The 16,513-nt window shown below is 50.9% G+C and overlaps 1 protein-coding gene across 1 annotated transcript in view; it reads left to right on the top strand.

The window, feature by feature from the left end:
• The window catches only part of LOC139748209 (uncharacterized), a 160,199-nt gene that overhangs the window by 124,362 nt on the left and 19,324 nt on the right, over positions 1-16,513 (top strand). The window contains exons 5-7 of the mRNA XM_071661033.1: positions 6,966-7,044; positions 14,769-14,804; positions 15,884-15,937. Of these exons, the coding sequence (XP_071517134.1) occupies positions 15,892-15,937 (46 nt within the window). The 5' untranslated portion in view covers positions 6,966-7,044; positions 14,769-14,804; positions 15,884-15,891. The remainder of the gene's footprint in view (positions 1-6,965; positions 7,045-14,768; positions 14,805-15,883; positions 15,938-16,513) is intronic.

Genomic DNA, 16,513 nt, shown 5'->3' with positions numbered 1-16,513 from the left:
ATCTCTATAGAGAAAGCAAGAAACAGTAAGTCACACCTATCACACGACTTCCTGACGTCACTTGTGATCTGATATCGTCTCTGACGTCGTTACGTCACCCGTGACGTCGTGATGCACCTTGTGTGACTTCATCACCCGTGACGTCGCAGGGTTAACCAGGATCTCATAGCTCTGGTGACATCATCAGAGTTCAGTGCACTGGCGTATGTACCCATCTTGCTCGTAAGACTGAAGCACACACCTATCCAATGTACTCTTTCATATCATATATATATATATATATATATATATATATATATATATATATATATATATATATATATATATTTTTTTTTTTTTCTTTTTTTGCTTTGTCGCTGTCTCCCGCGTTTGCGAGGTAGCGCAAGGAAACAGACGAAAGAAATGGCCCAACCCACCCAGATACACATGTATATACATACGTCCACACACGCAAATATACATACCTACACAGCTTTCCATATATATATATATATATATATATATATATATATATATATATATATATATATATATATATATATATATATATATATATATATATATATGATATTTCATCAGCATTTGAAGAAAAATGTGATATAATATTTTGTTTATATACGTCCGGATATTTGGTCAAGCGCTCTGAGGTATTTTGTTAAATGTTAGAATAACAAGGGAATATTTGGTTACAGTGTTGCCAGTTCGCGGGCGGGGCACTGACCTGTTACGTGCCCCGGGTTCCACGTATCATACCCGGCTATTTTCTTTTAAGGTATTTGGTAACAGTTGGAAGGTAGGTAGCATGTAGGCCGTTTTCTTCACGTGTACACCTGGAAGTGGATGATACCGGTGAGACGTGTACAGCGATGAAAATATACCAATGCCAAGAAGGAAAATGTTAAATGTCATGGTGGTGGTAAAAAATTTTTGTAAAATCTTTAATGATTTCGAGAGGGTGTAACAGTTTGCAATATTTAGTATATTTAAAGCCAATCTGTGTCCAGGGGCTTCCAAAGATGCTGTTAGAATAATATATATGAATTTTTTTTTTGATGTATAAGACGTACATGGCTAGTGTGTGGCCATTGGCGACTGAGGGGTTGCTATGTCTATTTCTTTCCCTACGCCGCTAAGCTTTGGAGTTCTTTTTACCCCCTTTTATGTCTTTCTAGACACAGACACAGATGGTCTTATTATTTCCCATGATATCATATTCCCTTGGTCAGAACTGGTGGCAGTAAGCGACCCGTTGTATACCCTTGACCTCCCAGCTGAAGGTCATAGGTCACATAACCCTTTCCCGCGTCCCTGGAAAACAAGTATTTTAATTTTTTTTCTATTTCCATCTTGATATTTTTTGTGTGATATTGTGTAGTGAATTGCTGCGCGGCGGTGAATGGATAAGATTTATCCTGGCTCTCTCTCTCTCTCTCTCTCTCTCTCTCTCTCTCTCTCTCTCTCTCTCTCTCTCTCTCTCTCTCTCTCTATTTATCTATCCGTCTCATTGTCTATCTATCTATCAAGCTATCTGACGAAATGTCTGGTGACAACCTTCATGAATTTTGGTTCCCGTGCAGATGCGATGCGGCCTTCAGTATCAACGGTTATCATTATTTATCATTATTTATCATCATCATCATCATCATTTATCCCCTCCCCTCCCCCCTCCACCTCGCCCGTCCCTCACATGTTATCTCAGTACTCCTCCCGCGTCATGTGACACACCGGGTGTGGTGTCATGCCTGCGTGACAGGCGAGAGCCAGATCTGTGCCAGCTTCCGTGAGGAAGTTCATACATTGACGCCAAAGACCTGAATCCTCGTATTGTTAATGGTGTAAACCTTGAGTTGTGTGATGGGTCGCATTCCATAACACTGCCTCCCTCGAGATAAAGTTTTGATGAATGACGGATCAGTTTGTGGAGCGACTGTGATTCACTACTGATATAGAGATAAGCCATATCTTGAAGTTCGTGTCTACGGACGTAAAGATAAGCTTTGTGTGTACGTGTGTGTGTAGGGGGCAAGGTATGGCCCGGGTCGGCGCGCGACACGACCAGGACGACTGCAGTATGCAAATGAGCTTCTTCAAATAGCAGCACGGCATTGGAAGGGGGTGGGGATCGAACCACGGGCGTCGTCTTGTGTGCTGTGACGGTGAGGGACGTGGGGGGACGACCCCCGGGGCACGTCACCACGTCACAAGAGGGGAGGGGGGCGACGACGTGTCTACCGCCCGTGGTTGATTACGATCTGTGTCTCCCCGGAGACCGGGAGATGAAAGGAGCTCTCTCTCTCTCTCTCTCTCTCTCTCTCTCTCTCTCTCTCTCTCTCTCTCTCTCTCTCTCTCTCTCTCTCTCTCTCTCTCTCTCTCTCTCTCTCTCGAGCGTCTGACCGACCCCCCCCCAGGTTTATACCAGACATTCCCTTTAATAACACATTTTTTTAATGATTATTTTTTCTCCCCCATCCGTCTTGATAATCTGATATATCATCTAGATTCCTTGAGCTGTTGCCTGTGATTCATGGGTTGTTAAGAGAGGGTTAATGGGTAGTAAAGGGTGGGGGGAGGGTTAATGGGTAGTAGAGGTGGGGGGTTAATTGGTAGTAGAGGGGGGAAGGAAAGTGACGTAGAAGACAGGGAATGAATTGTGCCCCCCCCACCCCTTAACTTACCTGAGGAAGGGGGTAATGAAGTTACCTGGAGGTAAGAGTCGAGAGAGAGAGAGAGAGAGAGAGAGAGAGAGGAGAAGTCTGTGGTGGCTAGAGTGGTGCTAGATGGTTAGTGTTGGCTTGGTAGATGGGTAGGGGGTAGCCTGATTGGTGGTAGGATGGTCGGTTGATCAACACGAGACACACACACACACACACACACACACACACACACACACACACACCCTGGCGGATACCGCCCCTGCAGCACGCCCCCAGACGCCGCCGTGCTGCAGCGAGACCCTCCCTCAGGAAGACGACCACGGTCGTGGTCGTGCCAGGAGGGCAGCAGGTGAGGTCCCTGAAGGACGCCAGGAGGAGGAGGAGGAGGTCCCGCTACCCTCACAGGACGGGTCTAAAGGACGTATCCAGCAGCAGCAGCGGCAGCGGTGGTGGAGGTGGCGGTGGTGGTGGTGGAGGTGGTGGTGGTGGAGGTGGTGGTGGTGGAGGTGGCGGTGGTGCCCAACCAGATGATCCTTTGCTCGTGGTCACCCCACGACCTCCCCCACACCCGGCGCCCCTGGTGTGGGTCGGCCCAGACCCCACTGCTGAAGGTGGAGAGGGGTCCAGATCCCACTGGAGAAGGTGGAGAGGGGTCCAGATTTTACTGGAGAAGGTGGAGAGGGGTCCAGATCCCACTGGAGAAGGTGGAGAGGGGTCCAGATTTTACTGGAGAAGGTGGAGAGGGATCCAGATCCCACTGGAGAAGGTGGAGAGGGGTCCAGATTTTACTGGAGAAGGTGGAGAGGGATCCAGATCCCACTGGAGAAGGTGGAGAGGGGTTCAGATTTTACTGGAGAAGGTGGAGAGGGATCCAGATCCCACTGGAGAAGGTGGAGAGGGGTCCAGATTTTACTGGAGAAGGTGGAGAGGAATCCAGATGCCACTGAAGAAGGTGGAGAGGGATCCAGATCCCACTGGAGAAGGTGGAGAGGGGTCCAGATCCCACTGGAGGTAGGGCGGGCCTGTGCCTGTCAATCAGGTGGTTAGAACTGCAACAGGTGAAAGCGTGGGTCATTAGTGCTGGCAAGAGCCGACCTGTGATTGGTGGTTCGCACCAATTTTACCTCCTGATGTCCGCGGCTGGTGGGTCTGAGGTAGCCATGGTAGGGATTAGTGTGAGCCCAGGTCTTTCCCTAACTCCTCCTCCTCCTCTTCTTCTTCTTCTTCTTCTTCTTCTTCTTCATCCTCTACCTGTGAGGACTGCCGTCATTACTTAGATTCTTTGGTTGTTAATGGATTTATCAAGTTCATAGTTTCTTGTTGTGATACGTCGCCAGGCTTCGCGTGGACATCTGAAGCATTTCTTTCCGTTCCCTGAGCCCGACGTGTGCTGTAGGGGACGGCGTGTGGCGGAGCCCTTGCTGTCAACACAGCTCAGTTCCCCAGACCAGGGCTGTGTGTGGTGGTGGGTATTATTGTGGCTTCCCTCACGTGCCCTCTGCAGAGGCCCAAAACCTGCTCGATTAGCAGACTGATCCACTCTCACTGGCCTCAAAGCTGTCCAGATATTTCCTGCTGTTAATAGTTTCATTTATCTTTCGTAAAATCATCAGTGAATATTGTTTGTGGTTGATCGAGAGTATCTGAGATGAGAAGCTCAAAGAGGAGTGGGGAGACTGGAGTGTGTGTGTGTGTGTGTGTGTGTGTGTGTGTGTGTGTGTGTGTGTGTGTGTGTGTGACTATCAAGGTCGTATTAGTCTGGTCTCCGACAATGGCTACACTTACCTCAGACAACAAGAATGTCTGGAAACAGGTCGTTAACTGCCTCATGCATGCCCGAGGACAATTGATACATGTGCAAGGAACTGGTCTTTTTATTCTGATTATTTCTATTATGATCTCAGGTCGCCCTAAGAACGACCTGTCGTCGTACGAGCTCCGCCAGGGGCGCTGACCTGACTTATTTTCGACGACAGGTCTTGACCTGTGGGAAGGCTAGATAGTAGAAGACCTGATGACCAGTGACGAAGTAATCATCTGGAGGACGTAGAGGTAACCTACATTCCTAATGTATGTAGAGGGAGAAAAGGATAGGACAACAGAGGCAATCCTCCCCACCCACCACTATTGATGGAGACGGGATGGAAAAGCAGAAGGCTCCTCCTGGCCCTCCATCCCCATCCCCAATCCCCCCGAGATTACTTCACATGAAGCTGGGTCGTAATAACAAGTTGTAAAGTCACTTCTTTCTGTTAGTGTGGGTCGGGCGAGGCTAGGTCTGAACGGCGGGGTTGAAGAGGTGGCAACATTGGTTGTGATGAGGTAAGCACACAGCAGGCAGCAGTCCCTCCTCCTCCTCCTCCTCCTCCTCCTCCTCCTCCTCCTTCCCCCCTAGGCTGGACAAACCTCCGCCTGCCTTTACCTGCCTGAGTTTTTTGCTTGCGCCTGATGGAACGCGGAGGGTTCCGGGGCTGTGTGGAAGATACGTACCTTCCAGTCTGCCTCCGTTGTGCATGAACACCGACAGCTTTATGACGGAAAATTCTAAGGTACTGGAAGAGGCTTAAGCTTCGTAGGTGATAGGAAGCGAGACAGGAGTCTGGAATTATGGAAGATGATAACTTCCAAGATGGTGTCGAGCACTGGAATTTCTTGTGGCGAGGTGTTTCATGTGTGAGTTATTATACATCTCTTTCTCTCACCCCCGACCACGGCCGGCGGTGGTGTGAGGGAGGGGCGGCGGTCCTCGCCTGTGGTGTAGATTTAAGACAGAGCGTCTGGTGTGGCGCGGTGGTGGTGGTGAAGAAGAAGACAGAGGCGACAGTGGACAGTGTTACCTGTGGTGTTGTGTGGGATGCCTCAGTCCAGCCATCCCTTAGCAACGTGATGCCCCGTGTGAAGCGCTCGTCTCCCGTAGGCCGCCAGTGAGCACGACGGTACGTACGGTCCTGTAGGATGACGGTACGATTCCCTGAAGACAACGGTACAGTCCTTCAGCTGGGCGGTACGACCCTTGGGTATAATGACGTGGACTACGACCCGACCCTTGAGGGTCAGGTCAAAGGACAGGTCATCACAGCCAAAGGGTCTTACCGTCATGCTGAAGATGCCATAACCCTTCACCGTCCCTATAGTGAACACGGCACAGAACAGCGGAACTCCTGGGGTCCCGTGTGAGTACTGGTGTTCACTGTTCACTCTTAAGAACAGAGAAGTAGTTCTACCCAAGACACAAGGCAGAACTCAACTCCGATTGATGTGAACATCGTAAATCTCATCGAGTTCGACCAGAAATCACGTAAATCTTCGCTAAATCTTCGCCAGTCGTAAGACTCCGTCATGCAAATGGAAATATATAAACCCACTTTTCCTTCGTGCCGCGTAAGTTGCGGGTTGAGGGTGGGAGGGGTGAACACCCCCCTCCCTGGCTTTTAAGGCCAAAAGCTCGGAGGAAAAATCGTGTTTCCTCCGCCAGAGAAGGTAGTTCCGGACCTCCATTAGCGACTCGAGGTCCCATGTCGTGGACAAAGGGTCGACTCAAGCACAGCTAGTCAGTGGCAGTGCAGGCTCTAGGGAAATGTGGTGAGGGTTAGTCCATTTGCCTCGTACAAAGCACTCTCTCTATGAGGGCGTCACAGGCCAGGTGCTTCAAGTGGTTCAGTTCAAATGCTTCACTAATGCTGCAAAGAGGAGTGGCACAGTGAGTCCGAAACGTGTGGTTCATATCCCTCTCACTATTGCTGTGGGAGGGAGTTGTGTCGTGAGACTGAGACAGGAGGTTCGATTGATTCACTACTTCTGTATGAGGGAACGGTGTTATGAGAATAAAACAGGTGGTTCAGATGGTTCGGTTCGAATGATTCGTTTCCGTCGTAAGCGGAACCAACAGTGTTTATGAGTGTTGTGAGTCTGGTGTTGCTTCGCATTATAAGTTGCAAGTTGTGAATTTTTTTTTTGATTCCTAGTTTTCGAACGTTCTTGTATGAAATGTGATGCCATGGAAATAAGTCCCCTGGGCACACCCGTGTATATGACGACTTGGTCTTTGACCAGAGCCTTTAGGGTCATGTCAAAGGCCAAGGGTCATGTCAGAGGTCAGGTTATCATGCTCAAGAGTCTAACCATCACGCTGGAGGGAGGCGTCAAGCATATAAGACAACAGGAATATGGAGTGGCCATTCTCCAGCATGATCTAGCCACCAGTAGTGTTTCTAACATATCAGCACCGCCTCATATTCCTGTTGACTGTCCCTCATGTGCGACGGGCTTTGCGACACACGTCTGAAGGCTGTATTTTCTCTCCTGTTGCAGATTTGATCGAGCCGTCGTCGCGCCCCTGGGTGAAGCGGTGTGACCCAGCAGTCGGCGCCCCTCCCGGGTGCTTACAAGGGTAAGTCCACAACTCATCCTCCTCCTTCAGGAGGTCACAACCCGAGTGTCACGTGTTGCGATGGACGGGGGTTTTAGTTGCCATGTTTCATGCCGCGTGTATAGGACGTCAGGTCCTGCGTGAGTCTTAGGGGCTTCTCCTGACGGAAGGTGCGGAGGGCATGTCCCCCTCCTGCACCAAGCTGAAGGCCTCGCCTCTGATATGGAACTTCTCCGCGCACGACCTCCTTATTTACGATATCGCACGCCTGTAATCATATCGTTATCAGTCAGAGCTACGCGCTCGGGGCTGCCAATTATCGTGCATAATTACGAGTGCGGGTTACGTTAAGGTGTGAGTCCCCCCCGTCGTAACGCGTGACGCAACCTGTGGTTACCCCCCCCCCCGCTCACTGACAACGACGGCCTCACATGTGTGCAGAGAGGAGTGGCTAGGGTGTGCTGTAGGAAGACTTGTGGATGGTATAAAGTGTCAGTGTGTGTGTGTGTGTGTGTGAGAGAGAGAGAGAGTTAGAGTTATCTCGTTTCTGTGCGGGTATATTTATCATCCCTCTTCTCTCTTCTCTCTTTTATCTCTCTGTCTCTCCCTCCATCTTTTATCGCAGTCTCCATCTCGCTCGACTCTACCGGTGGTAAACAGGGAGAGATTCGCTGGGGAGGTGGCCGACCCCCGCCCCTCTCTCAGGCGCTGGGTCTGGCTGATTGACCACCTGGCGTAGCGGCGTCAGCGACTGGGTTATGGGATCGAATCGTTCTTATTGGATTTACCGAACCTCTCTCAGGCGGGGCAGGGAGGAGGGGGGGGGGGCGTCCCACCTCTTCCTCCCCTGGGGCTTTCCGCCTCCAACGTCGAGTCGAAGACTTGGTTGAGATGGTAAAACCCCCGGGGGTGTTATGTAGGACCTGTGGCAGAGATGGTAAACCCCGGGGGTGTTTTGTAGGCCCTGTGGCAGAGATGGTAAAACCCCCCGGGGGTGTTCTATAGGCCCTGTGGCAGAGATGGTAAACCCCGGGGGTGTTCTATAGGCCCTGTGGCAGAGATGGTAAATCCCGGGGGTGTTATGTAGGACCTGTGGCAGAGATGGTAAACCCCGGGGGTGTTTTGTAGGCCCTGTGGCAGAGATGGTAAAACCCCCCGGGGGTGTTCTATAGGCCCTGTGGCAGAGATGGTAAACCCCGGGGGTGTTCTATAGGCCCTGTGGCAGAGATGATAAATCCCGGGGGTGTTATGTAGGACCTGTGGCAGAGATGGTAAAACCCCGGGGGTGTTCTATAGGACCTGTGGCAGAGATGGTAAACCCCGGGGGTGTTTTGTAGGCCCTGTGGCAGAGATGGTAAACCCCGGGGGTGTTCTATAGGACCTGTGGCAGAGATGATAAATCCCGGGGGTGTTTTGTAGGACCTGTGGCAGAGATGGTAAACCCCCGGGGGTGTTATGTAGGGGCCCGTGGCAGAGATGGTAAACCCCGGGGGTGTTCTATAGGACCTGTGGCAGAGATGATAAATCCCGGGGGTGTTTTGTAGGACCTGTGGCAGAAATGGTAAACCCCCGGGGGTGTTATGTAGGGGCCCGTGGCAGAGATGGTAAACCCCGGGGGTGTTTTGTAGGACCTGTGGCAGAGATGGTAAAACCCCCCGGGGGTCTGCACGTGCCCACCCCCACGTGACCTTACACCTGAGTGACCCCACCATGTCACTGGCTATCGGAGGTCACCTCTTGGGGTCACAGTCTTCGCAGGTCATAGTGGGTGTGGTGTGGTTGGTCCTCGTGTTCACTGTATACGCCTCGTCTCGCCATCCATCCATTAATTGCCACATGACCCCAACCTGACGCTGAGATTCGAACCCTGGCTTTAAAAAGACTGCTTCTTCCAGAACACAGGGTTACGCCCGCCCCCCTTGTACCACCAGCATAACGTTTTCATGTGGGAGTGCACCAGCTCAAGAAGGAGGCTGGCACTCCAAGGTGGTCCTCGAGGCGTCAAGGATCACACTCACTCCACAGGCTTGAGGTGGTTCTCTCGAGGGCCTCTCTCTCTCTCTCTCTCTCTCTCTCTCTCTCTCTCTCTCTCTCTCTCTCTCTCTCTCTCTCTCTCTCTCTCTCTCTCTCTCTCTCTCTCTCAGAGCCGTCAATGTGGCAGTGACGTCATCATCTGCTCCTCATCAGCCAAGGTATTTGCCTCCAGCCACAACACCACACACACACACACACACACACACACACACACACACACACACACACACACACACACAGTCGACCTCCGTCATATCATTGCCCACCAGCCCTTAACTTCCGCCTCTCCTGCTGAATGAGTCCTTCCTTCCTTCCTTCCTTCCTTCCTTCCTTCCTTCCTTCCTTCCTTCCATCTTCCTTCCTTCCTTCCATCTTCCTTCCTTCCTTCCTTCTTTCCTTCCTTCCTTCCTTCCTTCCTTCCATCTTCCTTCCTTCCTTCCTTCTTTCCTTCCTTCCTTCCTTCCATCTTCCTTCCTTCCTCCTTCCTCCTGGGGATCTCGTGTCACCGATGGTTCGGGGTCCTGGTTTCCTGGTTGTTGGCTGCTGCACAGTGACCCCCGCAGGAGCGGATGGGGTAGTTAGAGGGACAGTGAACCATTGGCTGCTCTAATGATCGTCTTCGTTGGGTAGTTTGTGATATGTTTGGCTGGCAGGGGTTTTGTTTTTTTTTTCTTTTTGTCTTCAATTTTCCAAATGAAGGAACAGTGAAGGGGGCCAGGTGAGGATACTCCCTCAGAGGCCCAGTCCTCTGTTCTTAACGCTACCTCGCTAACGCGGGAAATGGCGAATAGTTTGAAAGAAAATAAGAATATATATATATATATATATATATATATATATATATATATATATATATATATATATATATATATATATATATATATATATATATATATATGCTGATTTTCGGCTTCTCTTAATTGGAAATGCATCTGAAATACCAGCGTTCGAAAACCACGAGAGAAAAATTCATGAATTTCATGGCTCATCCATGTGAGATTGCCCCTGTAAAATGTCGTCGCTCACCTCACACAGAGCAGTGGGTGTGGGGTCGTTAATTACATCTTCAGTGTCGCTGGAGGTTAATGGAGGTTATATGGAGGATCTCACGTGACGAAAGCATCAGTGCTCAAGGGTCGTACCGTCGTGTTCAAGGGTCGCGCACCGTCGTGCTCAAGGGTCGTACCGTCGTGCTCAAGGGTCGTACCGTCGTGCTCAAGGGTCGTACCGTCGTGCTCAAGGGTCGTACCGTCGTGCTCAAGGGTCGCACCGTCGTGCTCAAGGGTCGCGCCGTCGTGCTCAAGGGTCGCGCACCGTCGTGCTCAAGGGTCGTACCGTCGTGTTCAAAGGTCGTACCGTCGTGTTCAAGGGTCGTACCGTCGTGTTCGAGATGTCTGGGGAATCGAACCCCCGTCTCTGTACAAAGAGGAAAGATACAAGCTACGAAGACGCGTCGTAACTCCCACGTACGATATGTCCCTACATCCCCACATCATCACCTTGTCCCTTAAGACGTTCCTCATGTCACTGAAAGCGAGAGACAGCTGATAACAGATGAGCCTCTTATCTCCCACACGCGCCCGGGGGCCCTGGTGCAACCAGGGCTGTGTGGAGAGGCGAGATGTGTGGGGCGCATCACTGTGGCTGGGGTAGTGTGAGGAGGAGGGGCGGCCCGCTGTGGTTACCATGGCAATACTCAGGCTAGATAATAGGTGGGGTGGGTTGGGTTGGGGTGGGTTGGGGTGGGGTGGGTTAATCTGCCATTGTCGCGCTCTCCCGCGAGAGAAATGACGCCCAGGTGTGTCTCTTGCACGGGAGGTGGGGGGGTCTCGTCTCGTCTCTTAGCCTGTGAGACTGACCCGCCTGTGATAGAGAGATGGGAAGGGCCGGTTGTGGGCGAAACGCCGGGGGTAGGAGACGTGGGGGGAATAAAGTCTCTCTCTCTCTCTCTCTCTCTCTCTCTCTCTCTCTCTCTCTCTCTCTCTCTCTCTCTCTCTCTCTCTCTCTCTCTCTCCCCAACTACCTGCCCATCTCTCCATCTATCTGTCTGCCTGTCTATCTACTCTATCCATCCGTCACACAACAAGGATCATATAGCCTCGTAGGTAACAGCTCCACCTCGTTCGACCGCTGGCCCAGTTAAAGGTCAGGTCAGGTCAGGGTCTGCATGACAAGTGGCAGGCTGGACGCCACGTCTCGTTTTCTTCACCCTGCATGACCAGCTCGTTCTTCTCTACACTCTTCATTATGAATGACACGCGTTTTCTTTATCCTGCCGACTCATCGTTTTTTATGCCTTGCATGACATTCCGTTTTCTGTCTGTTTAACATTCTTTATTTCTTTTTTTTCATACTGTGTTGGCATCCAGTTTTCCTTTTGTTCTCCATTTTGTCACATCCAACATGACATCATGCATGATGTCATTTTTTTGTTGGCTGTTCACACCCCATTTTCTTCGTGCCTGACCTATACTTCACAAATCCTTGTATACTCACAAGGTCTTTGCCTTTGATTATATTTCCTAACGTAACTATCGAGTTCTAGTGAGCATCTGTCTGTGTTAATGAGGCCATTTGTTAACAGGATGTATTCACCAGCGACTCGAGCCTGGAAATGGGTCTACCCATCACTGGTGAATGGGTGAATTGTATAATGTATGTGTGTTTTCAGGTATGAAAGAGGAATGATGATGAGACGTATGGTATAAACGAGGGAAGCACAGTGTTACATTACTGAATCTGGTGTAATTAGGGAACCGTGAATGTAATCATCATGACGGGACCATGAATGTAATTAGGGAACCGTGAATGTAATCATGAGAGGACCATGAATGTAGTTATCGTTAAGAAACTATTCTTCTGCACACACACACACACACACACACACACACACACACACACACACACACACACACACACACACACACACACACACACACATTCCTATGAGTCCATGGGGAAAATGAAACACGATAAGATCCCAAGTGCACTTTCGTGTAATAATCACATCATCAGGGGAGACACAAGAGAGAAATATAACAGTCAGTTGATATACATCGAAGAGACGAAGCTAGGACGCCATTTGGTAAACATATGATTGTCCAAATGTTTACCAAATGGCCTCCTAGCCATATCTTGATCACGCGCAAAATTGTGATCCTCTCCAACATATATATATATATATATATATATATATATATATATATATATATATATATATATATATATATATATATATATATATATATATATATATATATATAACTATCCTGGACCCTGGGTAGGCCATGGTACCCCCAGGTCATGACCCGTGACGCAGGTAAGGCAGTGTGACCCCTCCTTCCGTCTGGCCGAGCTAGGGAGGCCCCCCAGAGCGTGCCCCCAGACATGGGTGTGGTCACCTGCAGGGGTCAGGAGGGCGTGGCAAGGTCACACAGGGAGGCCACTGACCATCTGTATGGTCACCACAGCGAGAGTGAGGGAGGGTGACCTGCCCTGCCTCTCTCTATATATGTCATCCACTGAATCCCCTGTTGACCTCGTGGCTGACGTGCCCGTGGCGGTCATATTGACCTTAGTGACGTGCCGCGCGGCCGGACTCACCCGAGTCCTGGACTCACCTGTGGCTAGAGACTGGTCAGGGTGGGCACGACGACGTGTGATGGGCAGGACGACCCGTGCTGAGGGAGGGGGTGGAGGCAGGACGACCCGTGGTGGGGGAAGGGATGGAGGCAGGACGACCCGTGGTGGGGGGAGGGGATGGAGGCAGGACGACCCGTGGTGGAGGAGGGGATGGAGGCAGGACGACCCGTGGTGAGGGAGGGGGGTGGAGGCAGGACGACCCGAGGTGAGCCACGCCACCTGTGGTGGGTCGTGGGGGTGGAGGGCCGACCTACGAAGTGGACCCAGGGTCGACCTGCTTCGCCCTGATCTTCACACGGGCTTTCGCTTCAGGTCTCCCTCCGTCAGGGTCAGGCCAGGTCCAGGCCCTTGGCCCGGCCCCGCCGCCACAGCAGGGCTGTGTCAGGGTCGGCAGGGAGGGCGCGTGAGCACCACCACCACCACCACAACAACAGCAACACCAGCCACCAACAGTCAAGTGGGACAATTGGCTCAGGGAACTACACCACGCACACACGACGCAGGAAGACAAGAAATCACTCTCTCTCTCTCTCTCTCTCTCTCTCTCTCTCTCTCTCTCTCTCTCTCTCTCTCTCTCTCTCTCTCTCTCTCTCTCTCTCTCTCTCTCTCTCTCTCTCTCTCTCTCTCTCTCTCTCTCTCTCTCTGTATGTTTGTGCTTGTGTATGTACTTGTATATGTTCTTATTTCTTTGTGTCTGCGATTGTGTTTGGCCTGACCCATAGAGTTAAGGCCCATGGTCGTACCGTCGTGCTCAAGGGTCGTGCCGTCGTGCTCAAGGGTCGCACCGTCGTATGCTCAAGGGTCGTACCGTCGTGCTCAAGGGTCGTACCGTCGTGCTCAAGGGTCGTACCAGTCGTTCTCAAGGGTTAAGGACTGAAGGATCATTATTTAGACAGTGAAACTCTGTGGGAACTGACCCCATGAGTCATTATGAGTTACATAATGAAGTACAGATACACACTGCCGTCCGTAGTCCTCCTAGCACCGTCCGTAGCCCTCCTAGCACCGTCCGTAGCCCTCCCAGCACCCTCAGCAGCCCTCCCAGCACCTTGCTAGGTCAGACCCAGCTGCACAGGCCCTAGCAGTTCATGTCTGCAGGATGGGCTTACGAGGTTTCCCTCTCCCACCGATCACTTTTGTCGCTGTCCCAGGGATCCCCGAGGGTGCGTGCGTCCTGCCACGATCCCTGAGGGACCTGAGGGATTTCCACACATTGCATGACCAGCGTCGAGGGTCGCCAGGCAACACCACTTAACAGATTAGACCTCCAACAACCACCTCCTCCTCCTCCTCCTCCACACACACCAGACAGGTCGTGGTGATGACCCGTGTGTCGTGGCTGACTCACGTGTCGTCTGACTCACCTCATGGCTGACTCACGAGCCGTCTGACTCGCCTCATGGCTGACTCGCGAGTCGTCTGACTCGCCTCATGGCTCACTCACGTGTCGTCTGACTCACGTGTCGTCTGACTCACGAGCCGTCTGACTCACCTCATGGCTGACTCACGTGTCGTCTGACTCACGTGTCGTCTGACTCACCTCATGGCTCACTCACGTGTCGTCTGACTCACGTGTCGTCTGACTCACGTGTCGTCTGACTTACGTGTCGTCTGACTCACGTGTCGTCTGACTCACCTCGTGGCTGACTCATGTATTGTCACCATATATGTATGGTACAGTTCTGTATGTGTGTGTGTGTGTGTGTGTGTGTGTGTGTGTGTGTGTGTGTGTATGTGTGTGTGTGTGTGTGTGTGTGTGTGTGTGTGTGTGTGTGTGTGCTTTTAGCCAAGTAAATATTCATTAAGGATAGTTTTAAGATCACGTATGTTGCAACACTTGCTCCTCATGTGATAACGATGACTTAATCATCGTGTTTGATCAACTTAAATCACCAAACTTGACCTAGACTCGACCTTGGGCAGGTCAACCAGATAACTGATGTTGTTAACTTTAACGATGTAGTCAGAATGATAGGTAAGGGCCAGACAGCCATGGCCAGGTAGACAGAATTGGTTTCGTCCGTCACACCAACGCTAATATATATTTTTCCTCTCTCTCTTTCTTGCAGGACCCCAGCGCTGGTGTGAATCCAGGTTTCTTCATGGTAAGCGACCAACCTCCCACGCACCAGGGGGGTCAGGGGAAGGGCGTGCGTCACAGGCAGTAACACACACACCGTAACGCCACATGACCACACGTTACCCCCTTCAGACGTCACAGGGCTATAACGCCATACTTACCACAGGTCACCACCGGTCGCATCACAGGGACGTAACACCACACACCGTCACCACCAGTTCAGGTCACACGAGGCCGTAACACCACACACCGTCACCACCAGTCAGGTTACGAGAGGCCATAACACCACACACCGTCACCACCAGTTCAGGTCACACGAGGCCGTAACACCACACACCGTCACCACCAGTCAGGTCACACGAGGCCGTAACACCACACACCGTCACCACCAGTCAGGTCACACGAGGCCGTAACACCACACACCGTCACCACCAGTCAGGTCACACGAGGCCGTAACACCACACACCGTCACCACCAGTCACGTAACAAGGCCGTAACACCCCTCCCCGTCACACCCAGCACCACACACCTCAAGTAACGTAACACCACAAGACGAACTTATAAGTGATGTCATCTGAAGTCCCCTGCCGCTCCTGACCTCATACCATGACGTCACAGAGTGCATGTCACGTCACTAGCTTTGTCCACCAATCATGTCTTGGGCGTGTGCACCTCAGTGACGTCATTAGGTGTCATTGCGACCTAGTGACGTCATGAGGTGTACTTTACCACCTAGTGACGTCAGTGGGTGTACTTGGCAACTAGTGACGTCACCTGGCGTGCTGGCTGGTTCATTCACAATTCAAATTCATAAACATTTACAACACTCACTTCATAACATGTTACTTTAATATCATTGATGTATACAATACTTGTATTTCACAACTGATTATATTATCAGACTGTTTGCATATATATGATCACTAATTCAGTTTTCTCTAAGTCAAAATGCTATGGATGTCTTCATCAATTATCTAAAGATATCAATGTAAACTTTGATGTAGAAGCAGACGATCTTGGTCGTGGTTGGACGTCCATGTCTGGCCACGAGACCTTACCGTAACATAATGGTTCGTATTTCTTATTCCATCGTTTACTTTTCAGTGTCCATAATGTGGGTGACGTTGCTGTTTGTACCGCTCATCCTCGCTGCAGCACGTGAGTAACCTACCTCTACACTCTCTCTCTCTCTCTCTCTCTCTCTCTCTCTCTCTCTCTCTCTCTCTCTCTCTCTCTCTCTCTCTCTCTCTCTCTCTCTCTCTCTCTCTCTCTCTCATATATATATTATAGATTCTTCCTAAAAGAAAAAACCTATCTTTTCCGTGTTTCCCCTAAGCTGGAGGTTACATACGTATGTAATCATACTTTTTAAGGTCATAAAAATATTCCTCCCTCGCCCCCTCCTTTATCCTCCTAGAAAATTCATTAACATACTAACTGGTGGGTCATGCAGCCGGCGGACACACACAGGCTGGTGGATCCTCTCCTGGGAAACTCAGGGAAGTGGTTATACGACAGGGGAAAAAGGACTCCTTCCCACCACCACACCACCACACCACCACACCTCACCTCCCACCACCACACCACCACCACACCACCACACCTCACCTCCCACCACCTCACCACCACACCACCACACCTCCCACCACCACCACACCACCACACCTCACCTCCCACCACCACCACACCACCACACCTCACCTCCCACCACCACTACACCACCAGGGCTCTTCT

This window comes from Panulirus ornatus, chromosome 73, assembly GCF_036320965.1.
Source record: "Panulirus ornatus isolate Po-2019 chromosome 73, ASM3632096v1, whole genome shotgun sequence".
Taxonomy (NCBI): Eukaryota; Metazoa; Arthropoda; class Malacostraca; order Decapoda; family Palinuridae; genus Panulirus; species Panulirus ornatus.
This window is presented reverse-complemented; position numbering and strand designations above follow the sequence as displayed.